The 24126-nt window shown below is 59.5% G+C and overlaps 1 protein-coding gene across 1 annotated transcript; it reads right to left on the bottom strand.

Moving 5' to 3' along the window:
• Positions 1242-21107, bottom strand: LOC100521659 (cytochrome P450 26B1). Its single transcript, XM_003125033.5, has 6 exons — positions 20131-21107; positions 16370-16594; positions 7160-7435; positions 6741-6896; positions 5061-5345; positions 1242-4725 (listed from the first exon to the last, which is right to left on the bottom strand). The coding sequence occupies exons 1-6, from the start codon at positions 20332-20334 to the stop codon at positions 4333-4335; spliced, it is 1539 nt and encodes a 512-aa protein (XP_003125081.1). The 5' UTR covers positions 20335-21107; the 3' UTR covers positions 1242-4332.

The following is a 24126-nucleotide window of genomic DNA, read 5'->3' as shown; positions in this document are numbered from 1 at the left end:
GGAAGCAGCGAGCTGGGCAGTGGGGAGGGCCAGGTGAGGCAGAATGACCACACAGGGTAAAGGACAGGGACACGGGGCTGGGTGAGCAGCCTGCTGGGACCACCACTCAGGAGCTGTTGGTGATGCCTCTCTGGGTGGCCAGGCTCTGTGACCCAGGTTGAGAGAGGCCCCATGTCCTGGGCGCCAGGGCTCTGAGCCAAGGTTGGGTCTGAGTGACTCTATCAAAAAGAAACACCGCAGCCCCCGAATGGCCTTTTTCAGGCCAGCTCAGGTGTGTGTGGGGGTGGAGGTTCTTTTCCTGACTTGTGGGGAGGGGACCAGATGAAACAGAGACTTGGACTGACCTGGGCATTGAGAGGCCTTGCCCTGGCCAGGCCGCCTGGCTTCCGGTGCAGCTCCAGGACTCACAGCTCTGCCACTCACTGCCCTCCCTCCCCACCCACAGCCCCTCGGCTCCGGGGACTGCCCTGGCTATTCCTTGCCTCGCACTGGACGATGTGCCTCTTGCCAGGTCACCTCTGGGCTCTGCGACCATTGGTGCAGAAGAGCTTTTCACAGAGTGTGATAATGGGCAAAGGAGACATGGTTTGGGCTGTTGAGTGGGCTTGGGGAGCCCTGCAACCTGTGAGTTGTACATGGTACAGCCACTCAGGCTCAAGGTCCTGAGAAGTCCTGCAGTGAAGGAACCTGCCCAACACTTTCCCCCCTTCTCCAAATGGATTTGATCCCAGAATCCATTTGTTCCTGTAACACCGGTGAAACAGGCTCTGAGATGTGCCACATGGGACATGAGGCTGGAAGTTGGGAGAACTGAATCCTGCTCTCCAGTTTGCCAAGTGGCTGTGGACATCAGTGTCCCCACTCAGGTAAATAGGATGGACTCTAAGACCAGGCCCTCAGCGCTCTGAGATGCTGTGTCCAGGACAGAGACATCTGGCCCAGCCAGGCCTGGCCACAGAGCTGGGGAGGCAGCTCCCAGAGCCCTGCAGCAGGCCTCTTGGGTACAGTGGCCAACCAGATGTATCTTCCCCTCCCTGGGGAACCAACTCCTCCTTGGGGACACGGCAGGACCTCTCTGTGCCTTCACACAAGGAATGGGGGGCTGGCCTCTCAGGACAAGTGTTGTGGGAAAGAACTTCCTGCCTGACAAGTGGGATTGGGTGTTGCTGAGGGGAACGTGGGTGGATGGGAAGAGCCTTTCAGGGAGCTGCAGAGGGAGGCAGAGACCAGAGAGCCACACGAGCATGACTCCTCACGATTTATTATGGAAGCCTATAAAAGAGCCACGTTGAGTATTTCCAAAATCACAAAATGCACAACATTTTTTAATATGCAACATGGAATATTATATACAGATTAAAACCACATGACAGCAAAAAACACTCACACGGCACCAGTTTCATATCAAAACAAAACACACAAGTGCTTTTTCAATATTAAAACAACTGTGATAAAAACATATTAATATTTTGAACCATGTTTACAATAGAGAAAAAATCCATATTTTACTAAATAACAAATATTTAACAGCAAAAACTTTATACTAAATATCTATTTTGAATTATAACAAAAATAGTACTTATAATAGTTTATAAAGACAGACACAAAATTATAACATTTATGGAAAAAAAAAAAAAAGTCTGGTGTATAAAATTACAGCGATCCAGGCAGGGTCAGGATGATGCCCAGAACACAGATGCCAGCGCCCAACATCGAAAGTGCTTCAATCTGCAAGCCCATGGCAGGAAGAGTTTTGTGGGGTTTTGTCTTTTGCATATCAAGTTACAATAGTTAGGAATGGGGAGAAAACGTCACCCATCTAATGCTACCTCTAGAAAACCTACACACAGACACGGCACAGATGGACGTAGGGAGGGGAGATGGATGAGTTTCCACATTGCAACACTGCAACCTTCCTGTCAGCCAGCAAGAACTTTCTTCAGTTCTCTCCTTATCACCTTTGAGACCCAGCAGGGCCACGCTCCTTCTTTCCTCCCTCACCAGGATCCCCTCAGCCTTGCCTTCTCTGCCCCTCCCAGGCTGGCACCCAAACCAAAGGCCTCGGAGGCCTCCCGCCGCCCTCCAGCCTCCCTGCCCTTCACCGGAGCCAGGCCTGGTGGGCTTCCCCGTTTCAAGCTGCACTTGCTGTCATCCTAGATATTCAGTCAAAAAACAATCGGTTGGGGGCAGGCTGGATCAACTTAGAGGAGCGGGAACCTTCCCAACTCTGGGTTTTGGTTTTTGGGTTTTTTGTAGGTAGCAAATGCTGGTGCACCATGCAGCCATTTCACAAGCTCAGATGAGTCTTTAAGTACGTTTGCCTGTTTTTTAGAATGTGGCGGGATTGCGAGATGACTACGTTTGTTCAGGTTGATTTTTGCCAATAATGTCTGAGCTGCACTGGGTTTTTTAACCGTGAAAAGGGAGGAACCAAATGAAATGCATGAGAAGGGGGGTTACGGAACAGGCCGGGAGGCATGAGCCATTCCTGGACAGCCTACCGCAAGGTAGGCGTGAGTGGGGGCGGGACTGAGGGTCTGCTCCCACCCACAGAACACTGCTGGGGAGGGCCACTGAGCTGCTCACAGTGGTCCCTGCTACGGAGGGGCAATTAGAGGGATGGACATCCCGCATTCTTCTTCTGTGTGTTTTGGATTTTCTCGTAAAGAGGATTCGTTGCTTTGATAACATCAAAAGCCAACAGAGAAACACAAAAAGCAAAGAAAACTCTGAAAACAGACCAAATCACTTAGAGACTCACCAAAGGCCCCCAGACCATCCCAAGGAGGCATCCCGAATTGCCGACACTCAAAATGCCAGTGGCAGGAGCTCCTCCCCTTTCGTCCCCTGACCGGCCGTTTTCAACCAAATCACGTCTGACAAATCTCACATACCCACCTCCTCAGCTCGTGCTGCAGCGCCCCCCACAGCTGCCTCCAGGCCAGGCGAGGGCCCGAGTCAGCTGGAGGAGGGGCTGCCTTCTGCCCTCACCTCCCGTGTTTCCATGTGGTCCCCACACCCCTGAGCTGGGCTAAGCAGAGAGTGGCATAGAGGTGGGAAGGGACTTCAGGGACGCCTTTCCAAGGGCAAAGGGCAAAGGTTGAGGGAGGGATGACTGACGGAGGCCCTGGCTCCCCGTCAGAAGAAAGAACCCGTATCCTTCCCCATACTCACTAGCCAGAGTGGGGGGCACCGGGGGGAACAGTGACCAAATGGGAGATGGTGGCGGCCTCCAAACCCTCGGGATCAAGGTTTCTGACAGAGCAGTGAGGGCCAGCTCCCCATCTCCACCAGGGGACAAAGACGCGCTGGATTTCACCCCGGGAATGAAGCTCTGAGGTTGAACCCACAGAAGGTCTGATGCCTGGGGAGCTGCCTGCCTGGGCAGGGGGATTGGGGGGGCGCGTCACTTGCAGAAGTCCTGCCCGGGACAGCTGGACAGAGGCCAGGGACGGAGCAGACGCTTGTTCCAGTCCCAGTAACACCAAAATTCGGTTACATCAGTGAATAAATATGGGGGTGGGGTGCAGCCCATGAGCCAAGGGCCTTGGGTGCCTGTGTAACAGGGAGCAGGGTGGGCTCCAGGCCGCCTGGCGGGGAGGTGGGGATGTCAGTGCGCGTGCCCAGGGCTGGGGGGGGCGGGGGGGAGGATGCTGGGAGGACAGGGCCTGGGGCTCCTTTGCCCCAAGGTCGGAAGAGAGAAAAAGTAGCAGCAATAGGTAATTTCAAAGGTCCGAAATGGCAAGGGGTGGGGCCTGCAGGCTGGTTCAGCCCCAGCCCACCAGTGCCAAGGGTGACTGGTGTTCCATTATACCCAGGATGCGGCTCCCCACGGGGTGGGGGGTGGGGTGGGGGGTGGCCACACCCTTGAAGCCCTCCCCACCCCTGGCAGCCAAGGCAGGAGGGGAGGGGGTGCTGAGAGAGGGCCATAAGGGGGGCCTCTTTTCCTCCCTCCCCGACCTGACCTCAAACTAAAAGAATCCAAAAGAGAAGGGAGTCAAGAGACCAGTTCAGCACATCACAAGCAAAGGCTGCAGCACAGCCAACTGACATTTAACACTGTGAAGGGCATGCGGAGCCCAGGCCAGGCCCTTTCCCCAGAGCTAAGCTGTAGGGAACTGGAGAGACCCCAGAGAAGGGGGGGAGGGCCCCACCTGAATGGGGGGGAGGGGACAGGGAGGATGGGGCCCTTTCGACTGGGGGCGGGGCTTGCCAGGGAGAGGAATGGGGGAGGGCGAGGTCTGGGGGGCCTCCCCCTTTCCCGGCCTCCAGCCCCCTCCACACACAGGTTTGTACCCTTCCATCGCCTCCCATCCCCCATGGCCTGGCGCCTTAGACCGTGGCGCTCAGCATGGCCTCCGTCTCCGGCAGGATCTTGTTCTGGTTCGAGTCCAGGCCAAAGAACTTGACGCTGAGGCCGTCCACAGGGTGCAGGACGGGGACCAGGGTGATGCGTGGGAAGGTCCGGGTGGCCAGCTCGAAGCGGCTCGTGCTGGCCAGCTCCACCGCCAGCACCTTCAGGAACAGCTTGGCCAGGTGCTTGCCGAGGCAGGTCCGGACTCCACCACCGAAAGGGAGGTAATGGAAGCGGCCATCCTTGTCCTCGCTCCGCGCCTGACCGAAGCGATCGGGGTCGAAGACATTCACATCCTTGAACACGGGCGCCGTGTCGTGTGTGTCCCGGATGCTGTACATGACGCTCCAGCCTTTGGGGATCTGGAAACCCTGGAGGCGAGGAGGGGGCGGGGTGGGATGGGGTGGTGAGAATCTGAGGAGGTCTGAGGGGCCCCAGGACCTTCCGCCTGCCAGCTCCCCACCCAGATGTTCCTAGAGGCACCCACTGTGGTCCCCGAGCCTGGCCAGGCTTCCCTTGCGGCATATTAGTCCCTCTATTTCTAGAGGTCCTCAAGCAGCTTCACAGAACGCCTAGGCTGGCTGCAGAATCTCTGGCATCAGCCAGAAAGCTCCCGGAAGGCAAGCACTGTGCGGCCACGGGCTGAGGCACCCCGTGGGGGGCTGCAGTCCCCACCCCCCCAAAGCCCCACGGGACCCAGTCTCACGTCCAGCTCGAAGGTCTGCAGCACCGTGCGGTAGCCACCAGAAACAGGCGTGAACAAGCGCATGACCTCCTTGATGACACAGTCCAGGTAGTGCAGCCCGCTGAGCGTGTCGAGGCGCAGCGTGCCCTCACAGGGGCAGCCACCACTGTGCAGGATGCCCTGGGCCCTCAGCTCCTCCCGCAGCTTCTCCAACACGGCCGGGTGCTTCAGCAGCTGCATGATGAGCGAGGTGCTGGCACTGGCGGTGGTGGCGTAGGCCGCGAAGATGAGCTCCAGGGTCCCGTCCTGCAGTGGCAGAGAGGAGGTCCCGCTTGCGACCAGCCTGCCAACAGCCCCTCTGGGCCAGTGTGCCCCCGGGACCCTAGAGTCATCTAGCTGGGCCCTGCCTGCTTCCTCTGAGCCAGAGGCTCAGGTCACACAGGGCCGGTTCCCTGGCTGGGCATGGTGTGAAAGTCCTCTGGGGTAGGGCCACTTCTCACTCACTGCTGGATCCCAGGGCCAGCCCCAGCAGCCCTCATCTGTGCAGGGAGCTCACAGGAGAAAAAGAACAAATCTCAAAGAAGCAGGCACTGTGCCAGCGAGTGGGGGCCAGGTGCAAGACCCCCAACTGGGAGCCCCAGCCCCTTCCTCCACCCCCAGGAGAAGGACATCTGCTGGAGGATCAGGAGAGCTGAGGGGTTGGGGAGTCTGGGGTCCCAAGAGGACCTAGGATGGGACTGCAGGGCAAAGGCTGAGGGGAGGCGGCCCCCTGGGAGACTCAGAGCCCCTCCAGGGTTCTCTGGGGAGCAACAGTGCCCCAAAGGAAGGGCCCCAGCCAGTCATCTCATTCTAAGCGCTGCATTGTGCACATGTGGACGCTGAGCCCAGAGAGCACTAGTGAAGGAACCTGGGTCCCTAACTTGCCATGGTGTCACCTACACATCAACAAAACTTCTTGTGAAATGGGAAAGTCTTTGGGGTCCCTTCAGGAAGAAGACTGGAGCCAGAATACACGGGAAGCAGAGACAGCGGGGAGGGAGCAGACGGCGGCAGGTGTCCACAGGCACCTGGCAAGCACATAGGCAGCAGGGTCTAGATGAGGATGAAACAATGCTCCCTCCTCGGGAAACCCCGGCCTAAGAAAGGGCCGACAGGAAGCCCTTCTTGGAGCCCAGCATGGAGAGTCTCAGTGCCATTAGCCAGTGCCAGCCAGGCTGGGAGAGTTTGAAGTGCCACCAACGTCAAAAGCTGGTGAGATGGGAGGAGACCCGAGTAAGGTCCAAATCTCCTTTCTCTTTCCCAAGGGCTGAGGCTGCCCTCCAGGAACTGGCTTCTCCGTCTGGGCCTCCCTTTCCCTAGGCAACCTCCAAAGGCTACAGTGACCATGAAATGCACTGAAATAGTGAAGACTGGGGCAAGGGGTGGGGAGGTGAGGGGCCACCAACACCACCGTCACCGAGTCGGTTCAGTGTTTCTAAGAGCCAATTTTTGGCATCTTTTCCAAGAGGGTAGATGAGACTGTGGATGGGATGGGGAGTTGGGGGGCCCAGCCGCCATGGGGATCGGCTCTCCGCCAGGACTGGGTGCCTAGCAAGCCATGGGGCGGGGAGGAGGGGCCCCACCATGCGGGTGCTCCCACCCTGGGCAGCTTCAGTAGGGAGCATGGCGCCTGTGCTGCCCGCGGCGGCGGGGGGGGCTCACCTTCAGCTCCTGCATGGTCATCTCCTTCCCGTGCTCCTTGCTGCTCTCGATGAGGATGTCCAGAGCATCCGAGTAGTCCTTGCCCTGTGTGCACTGCAGCTTCTCCCGGATCGCCTTTTCCAGGCCCTTCTGTAGGATCTGCCGTGCCCGAATGCCCTGAGGGGAGAAAGAGGCCATCTGGTCACCTGAGGGGGAAGACAGGGCTACCAAGGCTCCCTTCCCAGGCCGGGCAGGGTAGGAAGGGAACCCCTCTGAGAACTACCCATCTAAGCTGCAAAGCCCCGGGGTGAAGGCTCCCCCTGCCCCTCCTGCTGAGACCTCCCCTCTGTCTGTGGGACTGTCTTAGCGGTCAACGGCCCCTCCCTCAGGGTGGGCTCATGGGTACCCATCTCCTCTCCTCCTGGGCCCTGGGGGCTCACCCGCCGGTAGCCACTAAAGGGCAAGTCGACAGGCAGGGAGAAGACGTTCTCCACGAACTGCTGGTAGACCTCGAAGAGGTGCCCGAGGTCCTCCTCGGGGATGCTGAAGCCCAGCAGCACGCGGATGGCCATGCGGAAGGTGAGCTTCTGTGCTTCCTGATAGACGTTGATGGCCTCGGGGTGACTGCTCCAGGCGCGCAGCGTGTCCTGGATCACCAGCTGGATCTTGGGCAGGTAGCTCTCCAGGGCCTCGTGGCTGAAGATCTTGGAGAAGACCTGCAGGGCAGAGGGTCTTGCGGTCAGATGGGCCGGGCCTGCTCACACGGCCTGGCTGAAGCACAGGGTCCATGACTGCGATCGGGGGAAACGCCAGGTCCTCACCCCGATGGAGCTCAACCCCTTCCGTCTCCAGACGCAGTCCCCCTCCTGGCTCCTGACTCTGAACCCGCTTCCTATTGCCTATGTCTTGCAAGGGAGGCAGGGAAAGGACAGGATTAAAACATAATTCAAAAAGCCGGGACCTTCCTCATCACTCACAGGGTGACCTGAGCTGTCATTCCCTCCCTGAGCCCCGGAAAAGCATGTGCTCCAGACAATGGCAAAGCCCAGGGCCAGGGATCTGCAGGTGATGATACCAGCCAGTCATGGCCGGGGCAGGAGGGCGGAGGGGTGGGAGGAGAGGGGGCCACAAGAGGGGGCTGGGCAGAGCTGGAAGGGAGGCTTCCCCTCCACTGCAGGGGCCATTCCCAAATGCCCAGGCCACAGGGCACAAGTGCCCAGCAAGAATGGAATACAGGCAAGTGAACTGAACAAGGAAGAGGTGGAAAGCAGTAGGTGGGAAAGTAAGACAGTCTAAGGCTAGACTGCAAGTAGGACGTCCTGAGACCCAAGATTGCTCTCACACCCTGGGAACCACCTACTGGGTGGAGAACCTAGGGAGTCTGTTAACAGCTCTGCGGTCCACAGGTCTTCAGGGTGGCCCAGTCTGGGGGCAGGGAGATGGGAGCAGGGCTTTCCACCCCAAATGATCAGAAGGCCAAACAGAAGCCCTTTTAATTCCCTGCATCTTCCCTGTCCATTTTAAGGAGCCCATGAGTCCCTTGCTTTCAGCCGTCCTGCCCCTCCTCACCCAGCTGCCCCTGCACAGGTTCTGTGCCTGCTGCCACCCGCTCAGGGGTGTACGGGACAGGGTAGGACGAGGCTTATGCTGACGCCCTGTGGCTCTCACTTGCAATCCTCTACCCCCAACCCCCCCCCCAAGTCCAAAGCAGAAGGGGTTGCCCCCACCAGCCCCGAGGGAAAGGTCATGGGCGTGGGAGGGGGGAAGCAGAGAGGGGGAGGGCGACACAGAGGAGGGAGACAAATGCCCCTCTAGCCGCCTCCCCTGCCCCAGCCCCACGCAAACCACACACACGCGCCCACCCGCCCCTCCTGCCCCCAAACACAACCACCGCACAAACTGTAAATGTGAGAATTTCCCCTGCAGTCAGCTCAAGGAGGAAAAGGTAACATTTTCCTGGCCTCAGCCCTGCATGGCTAATGGGAGGGCTGCTTTGCAGAAATAACAGTGCTGGCCCTTCAGTGGCCCAGCCAGGCATTCACAATAGCACTTTCATTCCGAAATTCCCGGTGGGCAGAGGGAGGGAGGGAAGGAGGCCGGTGAGGGGCAGAGAAGCCAGCACTGTTTGGGCCTGCTCCTCCTATGAAGGGACAGCTGAAATGTGGAAGGCTGAGGGGAGGTGGCCAGGGGCAGCCGGGCCTGGATAAGCCACTCACACCTTGCTCAGTGGGGGTGGGGGAGGGGGTGCCTTGGGAATTTCTGAGGAGGAATTCAGCTGCCACCCCCTTTCAGGATGCTCTCTGCCTCAGCCCCCACCCCCACCCCCGTGTCCTTAGGATTCCAGCTTCAGCACTTGGTCCAAAGTTTTATGGGTAGGAGTGAGGCCCTGCTCCAGAGCCCAACACTGGCCAACTAGGGGCCCTTGCAAAACAGCAAAGAGCCTAGAGAATGGGCAGAAAGTGGCCCATGGATGCCAAGTAGGCTCATGAGAGGTGAAGAATGATAATTCTGTGGCTGCCGGGCCTCGGTGGGGAGGCTGGAGGTAGAGCAGGCAGGGGCAAGGGGCGTGTGTGCCCAGAGCCAGCCAGCCCAGGGCAGAGTCAGGGCACTGCCATGGAGGGTAGGGGACAGGGATCAGCTAGGGCCCCTAGCACATGAGACACCCAGACCCAAAGGTGGGCATGTAGAGAGGGAATCAAGCAGAGGCCACACCACCCAAGACCAGCCAAAGTCCAAGATGCACTAGGTGGTGGAAGAAGGCGGGCTGGGCACCCAGAGACTTCAGTTTGTTTGTTTTTGGCTGGGCCCACAGCCTGCAGAAATTCCAGGGTCAGGGATTGAACCCATGCCACAGCAGTGACAATGCCAGCTTCTTAACCCACTGAAGTACCAGGGAACTCTAGAGACCTGAGTTTTAATCCCAGATCATCCACCAATTTACTGTTTGATTATGACCAAGTCACCCCCTGGCCTCGGTCTCCTCATCTGTAAAATGGTAAGGGTGAACCGGGTGATCTCTGCATTTCATTTCAATGCGCAAATCACATAAACATCAATATCCATGTGTCCCCAAGCTGATGACATCCCCTCAAAGAAGCCCAGAATCTGGCACTGCCTCAGTCACCTGGGAAGTGCCTGTGGGGCTTCCACTTCCATTCCCACCGCACATGGGCTATGGTGGCTTAGGAGAGGCCACCCCAGGGTTACAAATGGAGGAGCTCTAAGGGTCCCCGCACTGCACCCCAAAGACTGGCCAGGCAAGACCCAGGGACAAGCCCTGCCCTGCCCCAAAGCTTACATTCCCTGCGCCCTCTAGTGATTGTCGGCTGAATTGCTCCTTCTCAAGTCTGGGGGGCCACGAAGAACAGGAAGGACCCAAGGGGACCTGGGACTGAGCAGAGCAACTCCAAGGGCAGGGAGTCCACACAGATCTGGGTGGGAAGAGGCCCTGAGCACGGCGCAGAGCTGGAATGACCCTGGGCAGCCCACCCACACCCTGCATCTGCAGGCCCCCAGGGTGGGGCTTGTGAAAGGGCTCTTATCCAGGAGTCTAACTGGATGTTCTGGGATCCCTTTCCCCCTGGCTGTCCCATGATTCTCCGTAGAGATCCCCCCCACCCCGAGGTGGAGAAATTACCCAAATGAGGAGCCAGACTGCAGGCACTGCAGGCTCCACGGTATTTGCACAGTGGTCTCCAAGCCCACGTCGCTGCCTCCCGCCCAGCTGTTCCACAGGCACTGGGGCCTCCCAGGCACCGGGAAAACTCCAGGGCCTCATCCCTGGGACTGTGCCCAGGGTTAACAACGCGGGCACTTCCCAAAGCCGGGGCAGTCCAGAAACCACCGCCCACCACAAAGGCCAGGAGGAGGCGGAGGTGCTGGCCGGGCAGAGAGAGGCCTGGGCACGTGGGGACAGGCTGGGTCAGGATTCGGGCACAGGGGAAGGTGCCGGCCATGCAGCTCCTCATGAAGAGGGGAAGGGTTCCTGGAGGCCCCAGAGCCCGGGGCCTGACCGCAGTTGTAGCAGGAGCCAGGGCTGCTTTGTTTCCCTCTGGGGCTTCCCTGGGAATTCCCACAAGTGAGCCAAGAATGCTGGACAAAGGTCACCGGGAAGCAGCCCGGCCCGGCCAGAGCCCTGCACAGGGAGCAGCAGGTACGGCCATCCTGCCATCAGGGCTGGTGCTGGGGGAGCAGGGCGGAAGTGCAGGAGACCTGGGAACTCCAGGCACAGGGCAGGATGGGCTCCCACACTGAAGGATGGGCTGGCTCCGAAACCCTTTCCCCACAATGCCATTGGCTCAAGAGCGGGCATCCCGGTTCTCCTCTGCCTGGAATAGACGCTGATTGCACAACCAGGGTCTGGGGGAACCACGAGGGGCTTGTCAAGGCTCAAATACCCTATAAATGTTTCTTTGAGTGGCTCCCCCACACCCCCCCCCCCGGCCTCCCTCGACACTCCTGCCTCTCACCCAGTGGCCCTGGGAGGGACGTCGCTCCCTGGACCCCCGCGGCCCTGCATGCCGACCGGCTCAGCCTGATAACTGCCCCTTCTCCACGGGTGGCTGTGGATGGATGGAGAGAGGAACGGGTGGCCTCAAAAGCAGGAGGAAGAGCCCGAGAGGGAACCCACTCCCCGGGCCAGTGACTCAGACTGGGAGGAATGGAAGTGGCTGCCCGGAGGGTGGGGGCCTGGGCAGGCCACCCCGCCAAGCCACCGGAGCCGCGGCCTGCGGAGTGGAAAGAATAACAGAGGTCAGGCAGCCGCCGAGGCAGCTGTCCGCACAGCACAGGGGTGACGCCAAGGTGTGTACTTTATACTCAAGGAGGGGGGGGGGACGAGAAAGGACGTCATCCTCCCAGCTGCCTGGCATTTCCACTGGACCTCAACTTCACCCTGGCTGCCTCCCTGCTCGGCCCTTCTGACTTGGGGGGGGAGGGGCTGGCAGACCACCCCCCCTACCTCCCCCAGCCTGTGTTCGCCCCTTCTGGGTTCACAGATGCTGGGTTCAGCATCTGTGGCAGTCTGTCCCCCAGTTGACGCTGCCCAAACTCTTCCACGCACAACAAGAGCAGGTGGTGGGCGAGAAGAGGGCAGCACTTGGCACACCTGCTGGGCCACAGAATCTGAGGACGTTTGCCCAGACCCTATTCTCCCTCCTCCAGCCAAAGAGAAACCCCCTGGGAAAGCTGAGGCCCAAAGCAGGAAGAGCCCTTCCAAAGTCACAGACAGGAGCATGCCTGGCCACACTCATGAGGATCCCTAAGTGCCCTGCCTCCCACCACTCCAAATCCCACTGAGCTGCCCTCTGCCTGTCCCCAGAGGGCTCTGAATGTGCCTAAGAGCCCTGACCAGGACACCCCTCTATGGCCCTATTCTAAGGGTAAGGCCAGCTGGTTTGACTATTCCAGTTTGCTCTCCAAACCTGTCCGCCTCTGGAGGCGCAGCCCCGACCCCTACCCTTCAGCCTGGGGAACCTGGGGCAGATACAACAACCAGCACAGAGGGCTCAGGGCCAGCGCAGACCCCAGCCAAGCCTCCGCACTTCCAGCCAAGGCCACAACTGTCTCCCAAGGCTGGGAGGGGGAGCAAACACATCAGCATCACAGCCTTGGGCCCTGCCCTGCACTGGAAGAAAGACTCAGAAGGGAGGGGAAGAGGAGGGGAGGGGATGGCTCCCACACCAGCCATCACCTCTGCCTGGCACAAGGGCACACAGAGGGAGGAGCCCACTTCCAGGCGCCTGGCGGCTGGCCCTGGGCACCCTCCCCCACTGACCTTCAGAGACATCCGCTCCTGCCACCCGCCCTCGGTAGACCCTGGTGCTACAGTAACTTTTGGGTGAAGGACCTCCTCTGGTTGAACAAAGGCTCTGTGCCTATGCCAGGGAGTGGGGGCAGAGCTCCCAGTAGCAGGGTTGCCTGGCCATGCCACTGCCTTCCCATCCAAGGCAGGTGGGAACTTCTGCCCCGAGCTGAGCCCAGCAGACATGACTTCGAAGCCAGAGGCTGCGCATTGGTTCCAAGGGCACCTAGAGCCAGTCCAAGCGAGCCTTCCCCAGGACCCCTAAACAATGGGCCCTCTTGGCTCTGCCCTCCTGCTACTTGGTCTCTCATCCTGACACAAAACCCATCATATAGAGGGTTTCCTGAGAGGAAGGCAGCCACCCTGAGCCTGAGCTCCACCCCACCCAGGACAGGACCCAAAGGCCAAGTCAGTGAGGAGCCCCTGGTGGACAGGCAGGGCTTCTTAACCCCTAGCCCCCCAAGCCTGGGGAGCTGCTCCCCCACCTCGATCACAGGCACAGAGGTCCCTGAAGCTAGGAGTCAGGATAGGAGGGGCAAGAAGACCACTCCTGGGGTCTCTCCAGTCCAGAAGTCCAAGGGTAAGCTCACCCCTGGGATGCCCTCCAAGTTCCCTGACAGAATCTCACTGTCTGAAATGCCCTGAAGATGCTGGCCCTTTGGTGCAAAGAGGCCCAGCCCTCTCTCTGAAGGAAAAGAGGAAATGCCTGATCCTGGTGTGTGGGGTTGGGCTCTGGATGCTTCCAGAATTAGCCGTGGCAACTCCCCCCCTCAAATCCTCCTCTGTGTCTCTAACAACTCCCCCACCCCAGTCTTCCTATCAGATTCCATGCACCCTTGTAGCCCAGTTGCCAGCCTCTCTGTACACAAAGAGGGATGCAGACCCTCCCCCATCAGTCAAAGACACCCCAGGCCCCAAGTAAGGGAGGGGTAACAAAGGAGGAGGGACAGAGTCTGAGGTCATGGCTATAGGGACACAGGCCTGGCTTCCAGAGAGGATTCTGTTAGACTGGGCAAGGTATTCTGGACATTCTCCCTGGCAACCCTATCCTTCTTGGCCCTAGACCACCAGGGCAGCCTGGACAAACACCTGGAGTGCAGTGATGGCTGTGAGGAGTCCCTTCCCAGCACATCTGGTCAGACCTCCCAGAGAAGGGGGGGGTACCAGCTCCAATGGAAATAGTGACGCGACGCTCTCGATTTCCTGCCAGCAGGGCCCCAGCACACCTGGGCCCCACATCCTGCGAGTACATCCTAACCGGGCCAGGGCAGCCCACTCTCCAGGCAGGACTCTGCTTGCAGTGTGGGCTGGATAAGGCAATGTGAGTGGCAGATGGTGCCCCTACCCTAGCCAGATTGGGTCCACTGAACATTGGGTCCAGCAGACTGGCCATTCTCTCCAGAACCAACCCATGTGCCCTGGAGTATTCTCTTCTTATCCCTCCAGCTAGATTCCATGTCTGAGGGCACGGACCATGTTTCCTGCTTCTATGTTTGTACCTAACCCAAGGCTTGCCATTTAATTCAGTACACTTAAGTTTATGGAACATCAATTAGAGATTTGGGGGAAAGGACCTTTTTCATCCGCCCGTTTAATATAGGACCACACACATGCCACACAGCTAGCACACAACTGGTACACACAGAGATGGTGTGCTTTGGGTTCCCAAGCCTCTGTCAGGGTGAGCTGGCTTCTGGCTGCTCCCCAGCTGCAAGGAGCTAGAGGGCAAGGGTGTCCCCAAGGGGGAGGCTATCTGTGTCTCATCTGTGGTCCTCCTTTCTGGCCCCACCTCTGTCCCAGCCCTTCTCCCTGTCCCTCCCTCCCACTTCTGGGGGTATTCCTCCAGCAGCATTCATCTGTGCTCCCCCTTCCCCCCCTCCTCCCAAATGGAAGGTGTAAGCTAAAACCTTGGGGCTTCCCATGAGAGCCCCCCCCACCTGGAGGCCCAACCCCTAGTTAGGCAGAGGGTGCATGGGAACTGAAGGGCAACGGATTCCCACAGAGCCCTCTGCACTCCCAAAGTCTCAAACGCAGGTCCTGACCCAGCCTTCTTCCTCCCAGCACCCCTTCCCCACCTCTGCCACCTCAGCTTCTGGCAAGGCCCTGGGGCGGGGGTGGGGGCAGCTGGCCTGAGTAAGGCTCCGCTGAGTGGCTTAGAAACAACTCTTCTGATGGACGCTGGTGCTGCAGGCCCCGCCCTGCCTTTTCTTCCTATCCAGACAGAGGTTGGTTCAAATCTCTCAAGCCCTCTATGCCTCAGGGTCCCCTTCTCACAGAAGGGGACAATAATTGCTTTACTGTCAAATAAATAATAATTGCTTTCTTGTCAAAGCCTTTATAAAGATAAAATGAGGAAGCAGCCATATTCTTTGGGGCTGGGTTCCTAAGTCTCAGGCTCTCTCCTAACTCTTTGAAATAAGCTTATGGGGAAGTCACGAAGACTAAGAAAAAAAAGAAGTGTTAGGCATTTTTGAAAACCCCCCATTCCTGAGCCCAGAGCCCCCTCCCAGCCACTTCAGAGAACCCTCCCCACCTGCGCTCCCCCCCCCGGGGGGGGGCTCTGTTAGCAGCTTCCTGCTCTAGGGAAGCAGATGGGAGACAACTTTAAGGAGCCCCTTTCCCAGACCCTGAAATACAGGCTTTAGTGGGGGGATGGGGATACGGGCAGACCTCTGATTTTTCCTCCTTTTGTCTGCTTAGAACTACCCGTCACTGGCAGTTCGGAAGAAACCAACTACTACACAGGATGAATTCCTCGGTTCACCAAGACCACTTCACACACTGGCTTCGGGGCGGCGGGCCTGCCCATCGTCGCCCTCTCCCCTCTCCCGGGTTCTGCCACTCTTCCTGGGGATCAGGGGCTGCCTCTCCCCTTCCTTCAGGTTTCAAACCTGGTGAGTCCTCTGATCCAATGGAAAAAAAAAAAAAAAAACGAAGGGAGGGGAGGTCCGGCAGCGCCCCCTCCCACCCTCGTCCCAGTGGCGGCCGCTTTAAGCCGGCGGGCCGGCGCCCCGCCCGCTGGCGGCTCAGCTTTCGGGTTACTGCAGTTCAAACAGCACGTGCCGCCCGCGCTCGGAGCCGCCGCGGCGGCGCAGCCCCGGGAGGGGGCGGGGAGGCTCGCTCCTTGCGCGCTGGCTCGCCTGCTCCGCGCCTCTTCCAGGCGCTCGGGAAATCCACGGGATAAACACCCACTTTCTCTTCCTCTTTACGGGCAGGGGTAGGTGCGCTTTGATTCTCCGCCGCGCCTCCGCCGTTCTCCCACCAGTCGCCCTTCCCCCTCGGTGCAGACCGATGGCGCACAGTGGCCCAAATTTCACCTCACCCTTCCCAGGCAAGGCCCCAGCTCCCGCTGCCCACAAGGTACCTCCAGCTCCCCGCGCCTGCCCGTGTCGCCCTTAAAGCAACTGGTGACAGGAGGGCTAGGTGTGATTTTAGAACGATCCTTCTCTAGTTCTTGGAATTCGAGGGGGGGGGGGTAAGCGCTGGCTACCGTCCGCCCTCTTTTTTCCAGTTTTATGGAGCACGACGAGACTGTCGTTGGACGCCCTTATCGCCGCAGGTTCAAGTTGTCCAAACCACCCCCCACCGCTAAATAACCACCCGTCGAGCCTAGTAGTGACCTCTGCTTGATGGGTCAACAGGCGGGCAGACCCGCAGGAGGCCTCTGCAGGCCTTGGATCTAGGATCACAGCCGTCTAGGCGAGGAAACTCAGAGTCCTCCCGCGTGGGGTTCTGGTGGGGACCTCCCCGGGGCTCCTTACCCCCGTAACTCCTTACTCGCAGAGGGGTGCGCGAGAGAAGAGGGTCACCGCATTGGGTTGCGGGGCTAGTCGCCCAGAGTTCTTACCTTGCGCTTGTTGCGGTGGATATCGCCGATGGAGTTGGCCACCGTGTTCGGGCCCAGCAGCATGCGTGTGCTGCGTGGCCACTCGGTGCTCACGAGATGGTGCTCGCCCATGAGGATCTTGCGCACGTTCTCCGCGCCCGTCACGCGGATTAGCGGCCGTCCCAGCAAGTGAGTCTTGAACACGTTGCCATACTTCTCCCTCCGCGACGACTGGAAGCCAGAACCCTGCGGGGGCCACGCAAGAAACCTCTCAAGGCCCACATCTCCAGATGGGACGTCCCGGAGGCCCAGCCTCTAGGGCCTGCGGGGGGGAGGGACGGAGGACCCCCCCCAGGGGCACCAGTCCTCGGATCCCCACCCCCCCCAGCACACACATACACGCACACACTCAGGTTTTATTTTTCATAGCATGCACAAGAACTGGGAAGTAGGGCCTAGAGGATAATAAATAATGCAAGGGGGCGAGAGGCCCAGGGCACCCCGCGGGAGGCTGGTTTTTAGTAATGACATGCGGGAGGGAAAAGGTATCCCAGACGGCGGGACCCAAAGCTAGAGCCTCCGCCTCCCCCTCCGCCGCCTCGCGCTCGGGAGACTCTCGGAATAAATATTTCCAGGCTCCCGGCCACCGGCTGGCGAGACCCCGCGGGGTGGCCGCAGGCCAAAGATTATTTATAGCGGTGAGCGGTCGGTGCCCAGAGGCAGTCACTACAGATGGGGGTTGGGGTTTCCTCCGTTCGCGGGTGTGGGCCGCGAAGGGACCCGGCGGCCCTCTGAGGGCTCCGCAGGGTAAGGTCACGGGCCGGGAGCCGCGATTTTCCAAATGTAATTTGCCCTGGAAATAACTGAGAAGGACTTTCGTCGCCGCCCTGGAGTTTGGAACGCGAGCAAGGAGGAAGGCGCTTCCCGAAGGGCGGGGCGGGGCTGGGCTGGGCGGGGCGGCTGTCACAGGTAACCGGATCCCCGGCGGCGGCGGCGGCGGCGGCTGCAGCAGCGGCGCGAGCAGAGCAGGGCCAGGCCCTGGCCCCGGCCCCGGCCCCGGCCGGGCGCTCGGAGGAGCTGGCTTGTCGGCCCCGCGCGGGTACCGGAAACCAAGGGTACCTCGGAGGGGCGGGGGCAGGGGCGTCCCGCTCACCTTTGACGTCGTTGCTTGCCACCCTACCCCACATTAACCCTTCTCCTGCCAGGACAGCACCGGGTGAGAAGGAGAGGCGCGCCACCTGTCAGGCTGTCCCGCCTGCCCGCCGGCAGACTCGCGGAAGCGGGCTCCAAGACCTGAGGGGTCATGCCCCCCCGAAGGGACTACTTGGCTTCCTCTTTTCCTGGGTTGGTCCCCCTCCCCACTTTCCTTTCTTCCACAGAAAAGTGTTCTCCAGCTAGATGTGTACACACCCCAGCCCCGCTGAAAAGTGACTCTGCAGAACCTGGAGCCCTAATCACTTTTCCACATGTGCCTCCGGGCTGGGCGCGCGACAGGGAGCGGGCCCCGAGCGTCCGCTCCTCCAGGAGGGGGGCTGGGCCGCGTGGGACAACGCCCCACTCCCAGGTTGGCTGGTAGGGGAGACTCCCGCCACCGTGCCGCGGTTCTAGACGGCGCCTACCCCTTTAAGAGAAATCTGGGCGAGGGTGGAGGTGTGACAAGAGGGGGGTGAGGAGCGGGGTTCCCTCCCTCGGTCGGCTGTACGGGTCTCTCTCACAGCGTCTGACTCTCCTCTCCTCTCCTGCGTTTCCTCTGTTTTTCTTTTCTTTCGACACAAAAGTTGGGTTGTGAATTTTCCGAAGTCGCCGCCGCCTCTCTCCCGCCCCCCCCCCGCTTCTGATCTGCCTAACTATAATTAAAGTGCGTTTTTTGTGGCATTAATAAAGAGTTATTTGTCCGCCGTTTCCACGGTCTTCACAAAGAGGACTTTCATAGGGGCGGCCGCTCGAGCCGTGAGTCCAATTTATACAAAAATGTTGTATTTTTAGCCCTGGGCTCTGTTTAGATGGTGCACGGTGGAAACGGAGAGCCCTTGGAGGTCCCCCCGTAAAATCTGATAAATGACTCCGAAAAAATAAAGCTGGGATTCAGAGGGCTCCCATTAACCCCTTCAGTGCTGTTCTACATGCATCCCTAATTTCCCTTCCACCGCAGAGTCAAGAGTCCCGGTGGCTGATGGACCAGCAGGCGTAGGCCTCCTCTCCTTTCCCCACCTTACGTGGGAGTTGGATGCGGAACTCCAGGGGCCCTTGTGGGATTCGGAGAAAAGGTCAGGGGGACTTGGGGAGGGGTGGAGGTCAGGAAAGAGGGGGCGGTGACAGATCTTGAATTCTGCAGATTGACTCTAACAAGTCAGGGGTGCCCAAGCCCCAGTGAATTAGTCTATTTCCTAAATTCTCGGCCAAAAGCCTAGACCACCGCTGCAGTTAACCCTTTAAGTATGTTGGCACGGGAGAGGCTCTAGGGATTTCCTTATGGCGGATCGGGATCCCACTGGTTGAAGTGAGCCCCACCTTGTTGCAAGAACAACCCCTAAAAGAGGTGGGCTGATTTCGGGGACTTGGGAAGACCACAGGGCAGAGGAACCTCTCGTGCCCCTCCCGCCCCCGCTCTACTGTCAATTGGCGCGCGGCAAGGCGGGGCGGGGCCGCGCAGGGTGTCTGTGTGTTCGCGCGGATTGCACGCGTCTGTTAATTTCAAGCCAAGCTTTCGCGTTTCCAAACCCACAGGTCTCTGCGTTCACCTTCCGCCTCAGCTCTCTCGCGCCTGGGCTGCCTATTTCAGTACCGCGGTCCTTCTGCTAACTCCCATCAGCATCTGGACAAGCACGCGTGCACACGCGCATACAACACACCTCCCACGGTTAACCCAGAGGACCCCCCTCCCCAAAGAAAAACTTGACCTGTATCAAATTGCAAAAGCGATTGTCTAGCACTTGAGGAGGTTAATTACAGGTTAATCACCCCATTACCTACCTGGGTCTGGTCCCCGACGCGCCCACCCCCATTATCGCCAGCAGTGTGAGTTGTGCGGCGGCGTCTAACAACAAACACATATGCACTCTATGGATCGCACACTACTCCCAAGTTACTCTCCCCTGCTACACTGTCCCCACCCAGTAGGTAAACAGACCCTTTTCTCCGAAAGCTGAGACACTTCGGTCTCAGGCTTCTCATTTTCCTTGAGTTACCTCCTTCCTCCCCCACCACAAAATACACACACTTTCTCGGACCGTAGACCGCGGCAATTGTACCTGGCGTGGCTGGTGACACGGCGGGAACACAGCCTGGGCCTTAAGGGGGCAATTCTGTCTGCCACTGGCCCTCTCTTTTTCTCCCTGACTCTGTGTTGGGGTCCCAGTGACACTGACAAAGCCCGAGAAGTCGACGGTGACTGGGCCTGAAGCGCGAAGGATGGGAGCGGGGCGAAAGCGGCTCACGACTGGACACCCCCTCCGGCTCGCGCTGCGCGGGGAGCCCTGGGCACGCTCCACGTACCCCTGTGAGTCGCTCGCGACTGGAAAAAGTCGGTCTTCGGAGCCCTCTCGGGTCCGGGAACCTCTCTTACCAGCCCTCTGAACCTGCTCGCCTGGCGCCTGCAGGCTCCCAACCGCGCCGAAGGCGGGCAAGGGAAGCCCAGGCGGCTCGGGCGGAGAGGAGGGAAGGGGCGGGGCGGGGACCGGTGCCTTCAGGCTCCCGGCGCCCCCTGGCCGGTCCGCGGCTCCATCCGCCGGGTGCTCGCCGCTAGCGGACCCTGGAGAGCAATGGAGCGATTGCGCCCTTACCTGTAGCAGCCAGTGGCCGGTCTCTCCGATGAGCGGGAAGCCCATGGAACCCTTGGGGATGGGCAGCTTGCAGCTCTTGTCTCGGGTGGCAGCCCAGCGCAGCTGCCACAGCTGCTGCGACACCGCCAACAGCAGCGTCACCGACACCAGGCACGCGGCGAGGGTGGCCAGCGCCGACACCAGCTCCAAGCCTTCAAAGAGCATGTTGGCGGCCGCTCGGGGGATTGGCTGTGCGGGCCGCGGCGGGGGAGGGGAGGGCCGGACGAGAAGGGACGGAGCGGCGGGGGAGGGGAGGCTGCGGCCAGGGGTCCTGGCACCTCCAGCCGAAACAGAGAAGGAGCGAGGGGCCGAGGGAAGGGAAGTGGAGGCTGCGAGGGGAGCGGAGAGACCGGGGGAAATCGCCTAAAAGAAGAGAGAGAGGAGACACGAGGCGACTCGGAGTGTAACTTTGTTTGTTTGTTTGTTTGTTCCCTTATAGCGGGCTTAGGGGCTGCTCGAGGGGTAGTGAGATGAAGCTGTGAATCAAGCTGGTGGATTAGCTCTCCCCGCAACCATCACACTCGGAAAACTTTGGAAAACTTTGTCCAGCAGGAGCCTCTCTCGTAAGCCCCTTCCCCTGCTCGGAAAAAAAAAAGAAGAAGAAGAAGGGGGGACAGAGAACTAGCGGAGAGAAAGTGCGATCGATTTGTCAAAAGTTTTCCCCTCAAATTCCTAGCTTAAAAAAGGAAGAAAAAAAAATTCTGAATCCCCAAATTCCAACGAACCCAGAAACTTTGGGTGCGAGGGGGAAGGCTCCCCGTCTGAGGCGAGAGGAGTGGCCGAGCCCAGCGCCCCTGGGCTGCCCCGGGCGGCGCGCAGGAGCCCCAGAGTCGCTGCTGCACCCCCGAGGCGGGCGCGGCGGGCGAGGTGGCGCGGCGGGCGCGGGTGCGGAGCCGGCGGACCGCGGCCAGACGGGACGCAGCCGGCGACAGAGCCCCGGGCGGGCGCTGGGGCGGCGGAGGCGGCGGCGGCGGCGGGCGGGAGGGGTGAGGCGGGGTGGGGTTGGGGGAGGAGGTGAAAACCGGAGCTGGGCTATTGTATCAATTAAGAAAAGGCAGTCCGTCCCGGGACGCAGTCTCTCGGCTCTGGAGTTGCTGCTGGGGGAAGAAAGGGTGGGGGGAGAAAGGAAGGCAAAAGGAATGAAAGAGGAGGAAAAGCAGGAGGCAGGATTTCAGGGTTGATGGTTTTAAAAGCTTCTCTCAATTTGAATTTGTCTGGAAAGCCAGGCGATGCGTGTGTTTATATAGAGGCGGGAGGCTGCGCCGTGGGCGCTCCGCCAACCCCCCACCCCCCCACCCCCCTGCGCCGGAGGCGTGGTGAGAGGCCGGCGGCCGGAGCGTGTGAGCGCCCGCCGGCCTCCCGCCCCGCCCCGGCCGCCCGCCGCCCGCCGCCCGCCGCCTGCCCCGGACCCACTTGTAGCCGCAGCAGGATCAAACTCAGTTCACCTCTCGCCTTCTCTTCCTTCTTGCCGGCGTCTCGCTGAGCCCGGCACCTACAGACGGACAAGATGAGACACACACACACACACACACACACACACACACACACACACGGTGCGCACTCGCACGGTGCCCGCTTGGCTGCTAGGATACTTCCCTCCTTCTTTTCCTCCTTCCCGGGGCCCCGGACTCCTTCTCCCACCCCAGGCAGTCCCGAGTGGGCTGTCGCCCCAGCAGCGCAGGTCTTGGCCGGACTACCCCTCTACTGTGGGGCGCCAAAAGCCCCTGAACCTGTGCTTAGGGACCCCTGCTCCTATCCCGAGGAACCCCGCTGGCTCCTATCTCCCTGGACCCCTTCATCCTCTCCTTTGCCACTCCCAGCCCCTCCTAGCTGGGGTCCCCCATCCTGGATCCGGACATCTCCAAACTTCAGAGGCCAAGGTTCCTTCCCCCTCCATACATCTTTTCTCTTACACTGCAGGACCCCGAAGTTCCCCTCTCCCCATCCACGTTCCGGGCAGCTGACGTTGCAGCCTTCCTCTCAGATACTTCGAGACCCCCTAACTTTGTAGTTCCCTCAGACCCCCGCAGCGTCAGAGGAACCCCGATGCTGGTCCCAGTGACTGTCCCACGCAGAGGACAAATGCGGCGGCCCGGGCACCCGGAGGCGGGAGGAGTTGGGTACAAACGTTCATTGATGAATTAGTAAATAAACATGCCGGGTGAGCTCTGCCACCCTCTCCCAGCCGGCCGCTCAGGGCCCAGAGCGCGTGCCTGTGCGAGATGTGCGTGTGGCCCGGGGCCGCACCTGTGTGCGCGCGCGCGTGTGTCCCCGGGTCGGCCCGACGTCTGTGGAGCTGTGTGGTATGTCTGCGGGTTTGGGTGTTCTCTTTGGTGCTCTGCGTGTGTCTGTGCATCGTGCACCCGTCTGTCATCCGGCCTCTCCTCCTGCATGTCTGTGATACACGGAGTTACGCGTGCCGCGTGCCAGCCCCGACATTGTCTAGCTTGAGCCTGGCTCGCCCTCTCCCGCGCGTCGTTTCCCTCAGCCGGCCCCCTTTCTCCGTCGTTCACTCTCACACTTGCAGAGCAGAAGACCTAACCTTTAGTTAGGATGGTATGTGTGTAAACGAAACTAGATTCCCCTTTTAACAGCTCCCCTGCACCCGATACGAGTTCTACTTTAGAATCCACCAGAAAAGAATGTGTGCGAGTATCGGGTGAGCATCGGCGTTATCCCTCCCTGTGTGAGCGCTTCCGAGGTTGATGTGGCGGGCGGAGGTTTAAGAGCTGGTCTCTTGCTTGAGCGCTGGGTCATCTCTCCTCTCACTCTCTGCCCTGGAACCCCACCTGGTGGACAGTTGTAGCACTACAGGTTTAGGGGGAAGCAATTCCTGCTCCCCCTTCCCTCCTCTCGGTTCACAATGGAAGATCACCCCTAAAGGGCCCCCGCTTGTAGGCTCCTAAGTGGCCCCACTCCTGTCTCAGTGCCCTCAGACTTCCGCCCCATGCGGCTTGGGGCTCAGACACTCATAAAGTCCGGATCAGGACCACTCTGACTCCAGAAATAGAGACCTGGGGCACATCCTCACAACAGGGAGGTTTACAGGACTGTCAACTCTGGACTGGGTACCCAGGAACCCTGAAACCAAAACCACACCATTCCCTGTGTGGGGGGTGGGTAGGTGAAGCTGGACAAGAATGGTGCTGGAGGAGATTGTTGAGGCTCTGCCGTTTTGAAGCTCCCTAAGAGTCTAGCTTGACCCGCAGACACCGCACTCTCCAGAGGTGGCAAAATAGGGGGCAGATGACCCTGAGGAACCCACCTGTGAAGACAGCAACCTCTGGAAGAATGGGAACACAGCCTTATAGAAATGCAAATAGATAACAGAGGCAAAACTGAGCACACAAATGGATACACGTGCGCACACACGGAGGCACAGGCACATACGCTTAGAGAATCACTGTCAATGAATTCATGCAATACCTGCCTCCAACCTCAACAAGAGACCACAGGAGGTGTCTGTTCTGCAGGAATCACAGTCCAAGAAATCACCGCAAACCCATTGCCTTCCCTTCCCCTGCTCCTGCCTCACCATTGGTTTTGGGACACTTCATCCTTTCCTCCTGTTCAGGTGGAAGTTGGGAAGGGTCATAGGGGAATCAATCTGAGTCCTCAGTGGCCAGCCACCAAGTGGGGTCCTGGGGAATGACCAGAGGGACAGCGTGGCTTCACAGCAATAGTCGCTGGATTTCCCAATTGGAACCATCTCTCTGCTCAAATCCCAAAGAGTACTTAGGAAAAAAAGAAGAAAAGCCATGGTGTTACAATTCTCTAAAGCTTGCCAGAGGTGCTGGAAGGAGTAGGACTCCTGGGGCTGGGGAACAGCCCCGCTAAGAGCCAGGCTAGGACAGAGGGGGGTCCACTGTGTTCACCAGTCAGAGTCCATCTGAGGACATTTCTTCATCCACTTCAAATGGACTTCAGAAGGACCCTGGCCCCAGACCAAGCCCTGAT

This window comes from Sus scrofa, chromosome 3 (genome assembly GCF_000003025.6).
Source record: "Sus scrofa isolate TJ Tabasco breed Duroc chromosome 3, Sscrofa11.1, whole genome shotgun sequence".
NCBI lineage: Eukaryota > Metazoa > Chordata > Mammalia > Artiodactyla > Suidae > Sus > Sus scrofa.
This window is presented reverse-complemented; position numbering and strand designations above follow the sequence as displayed.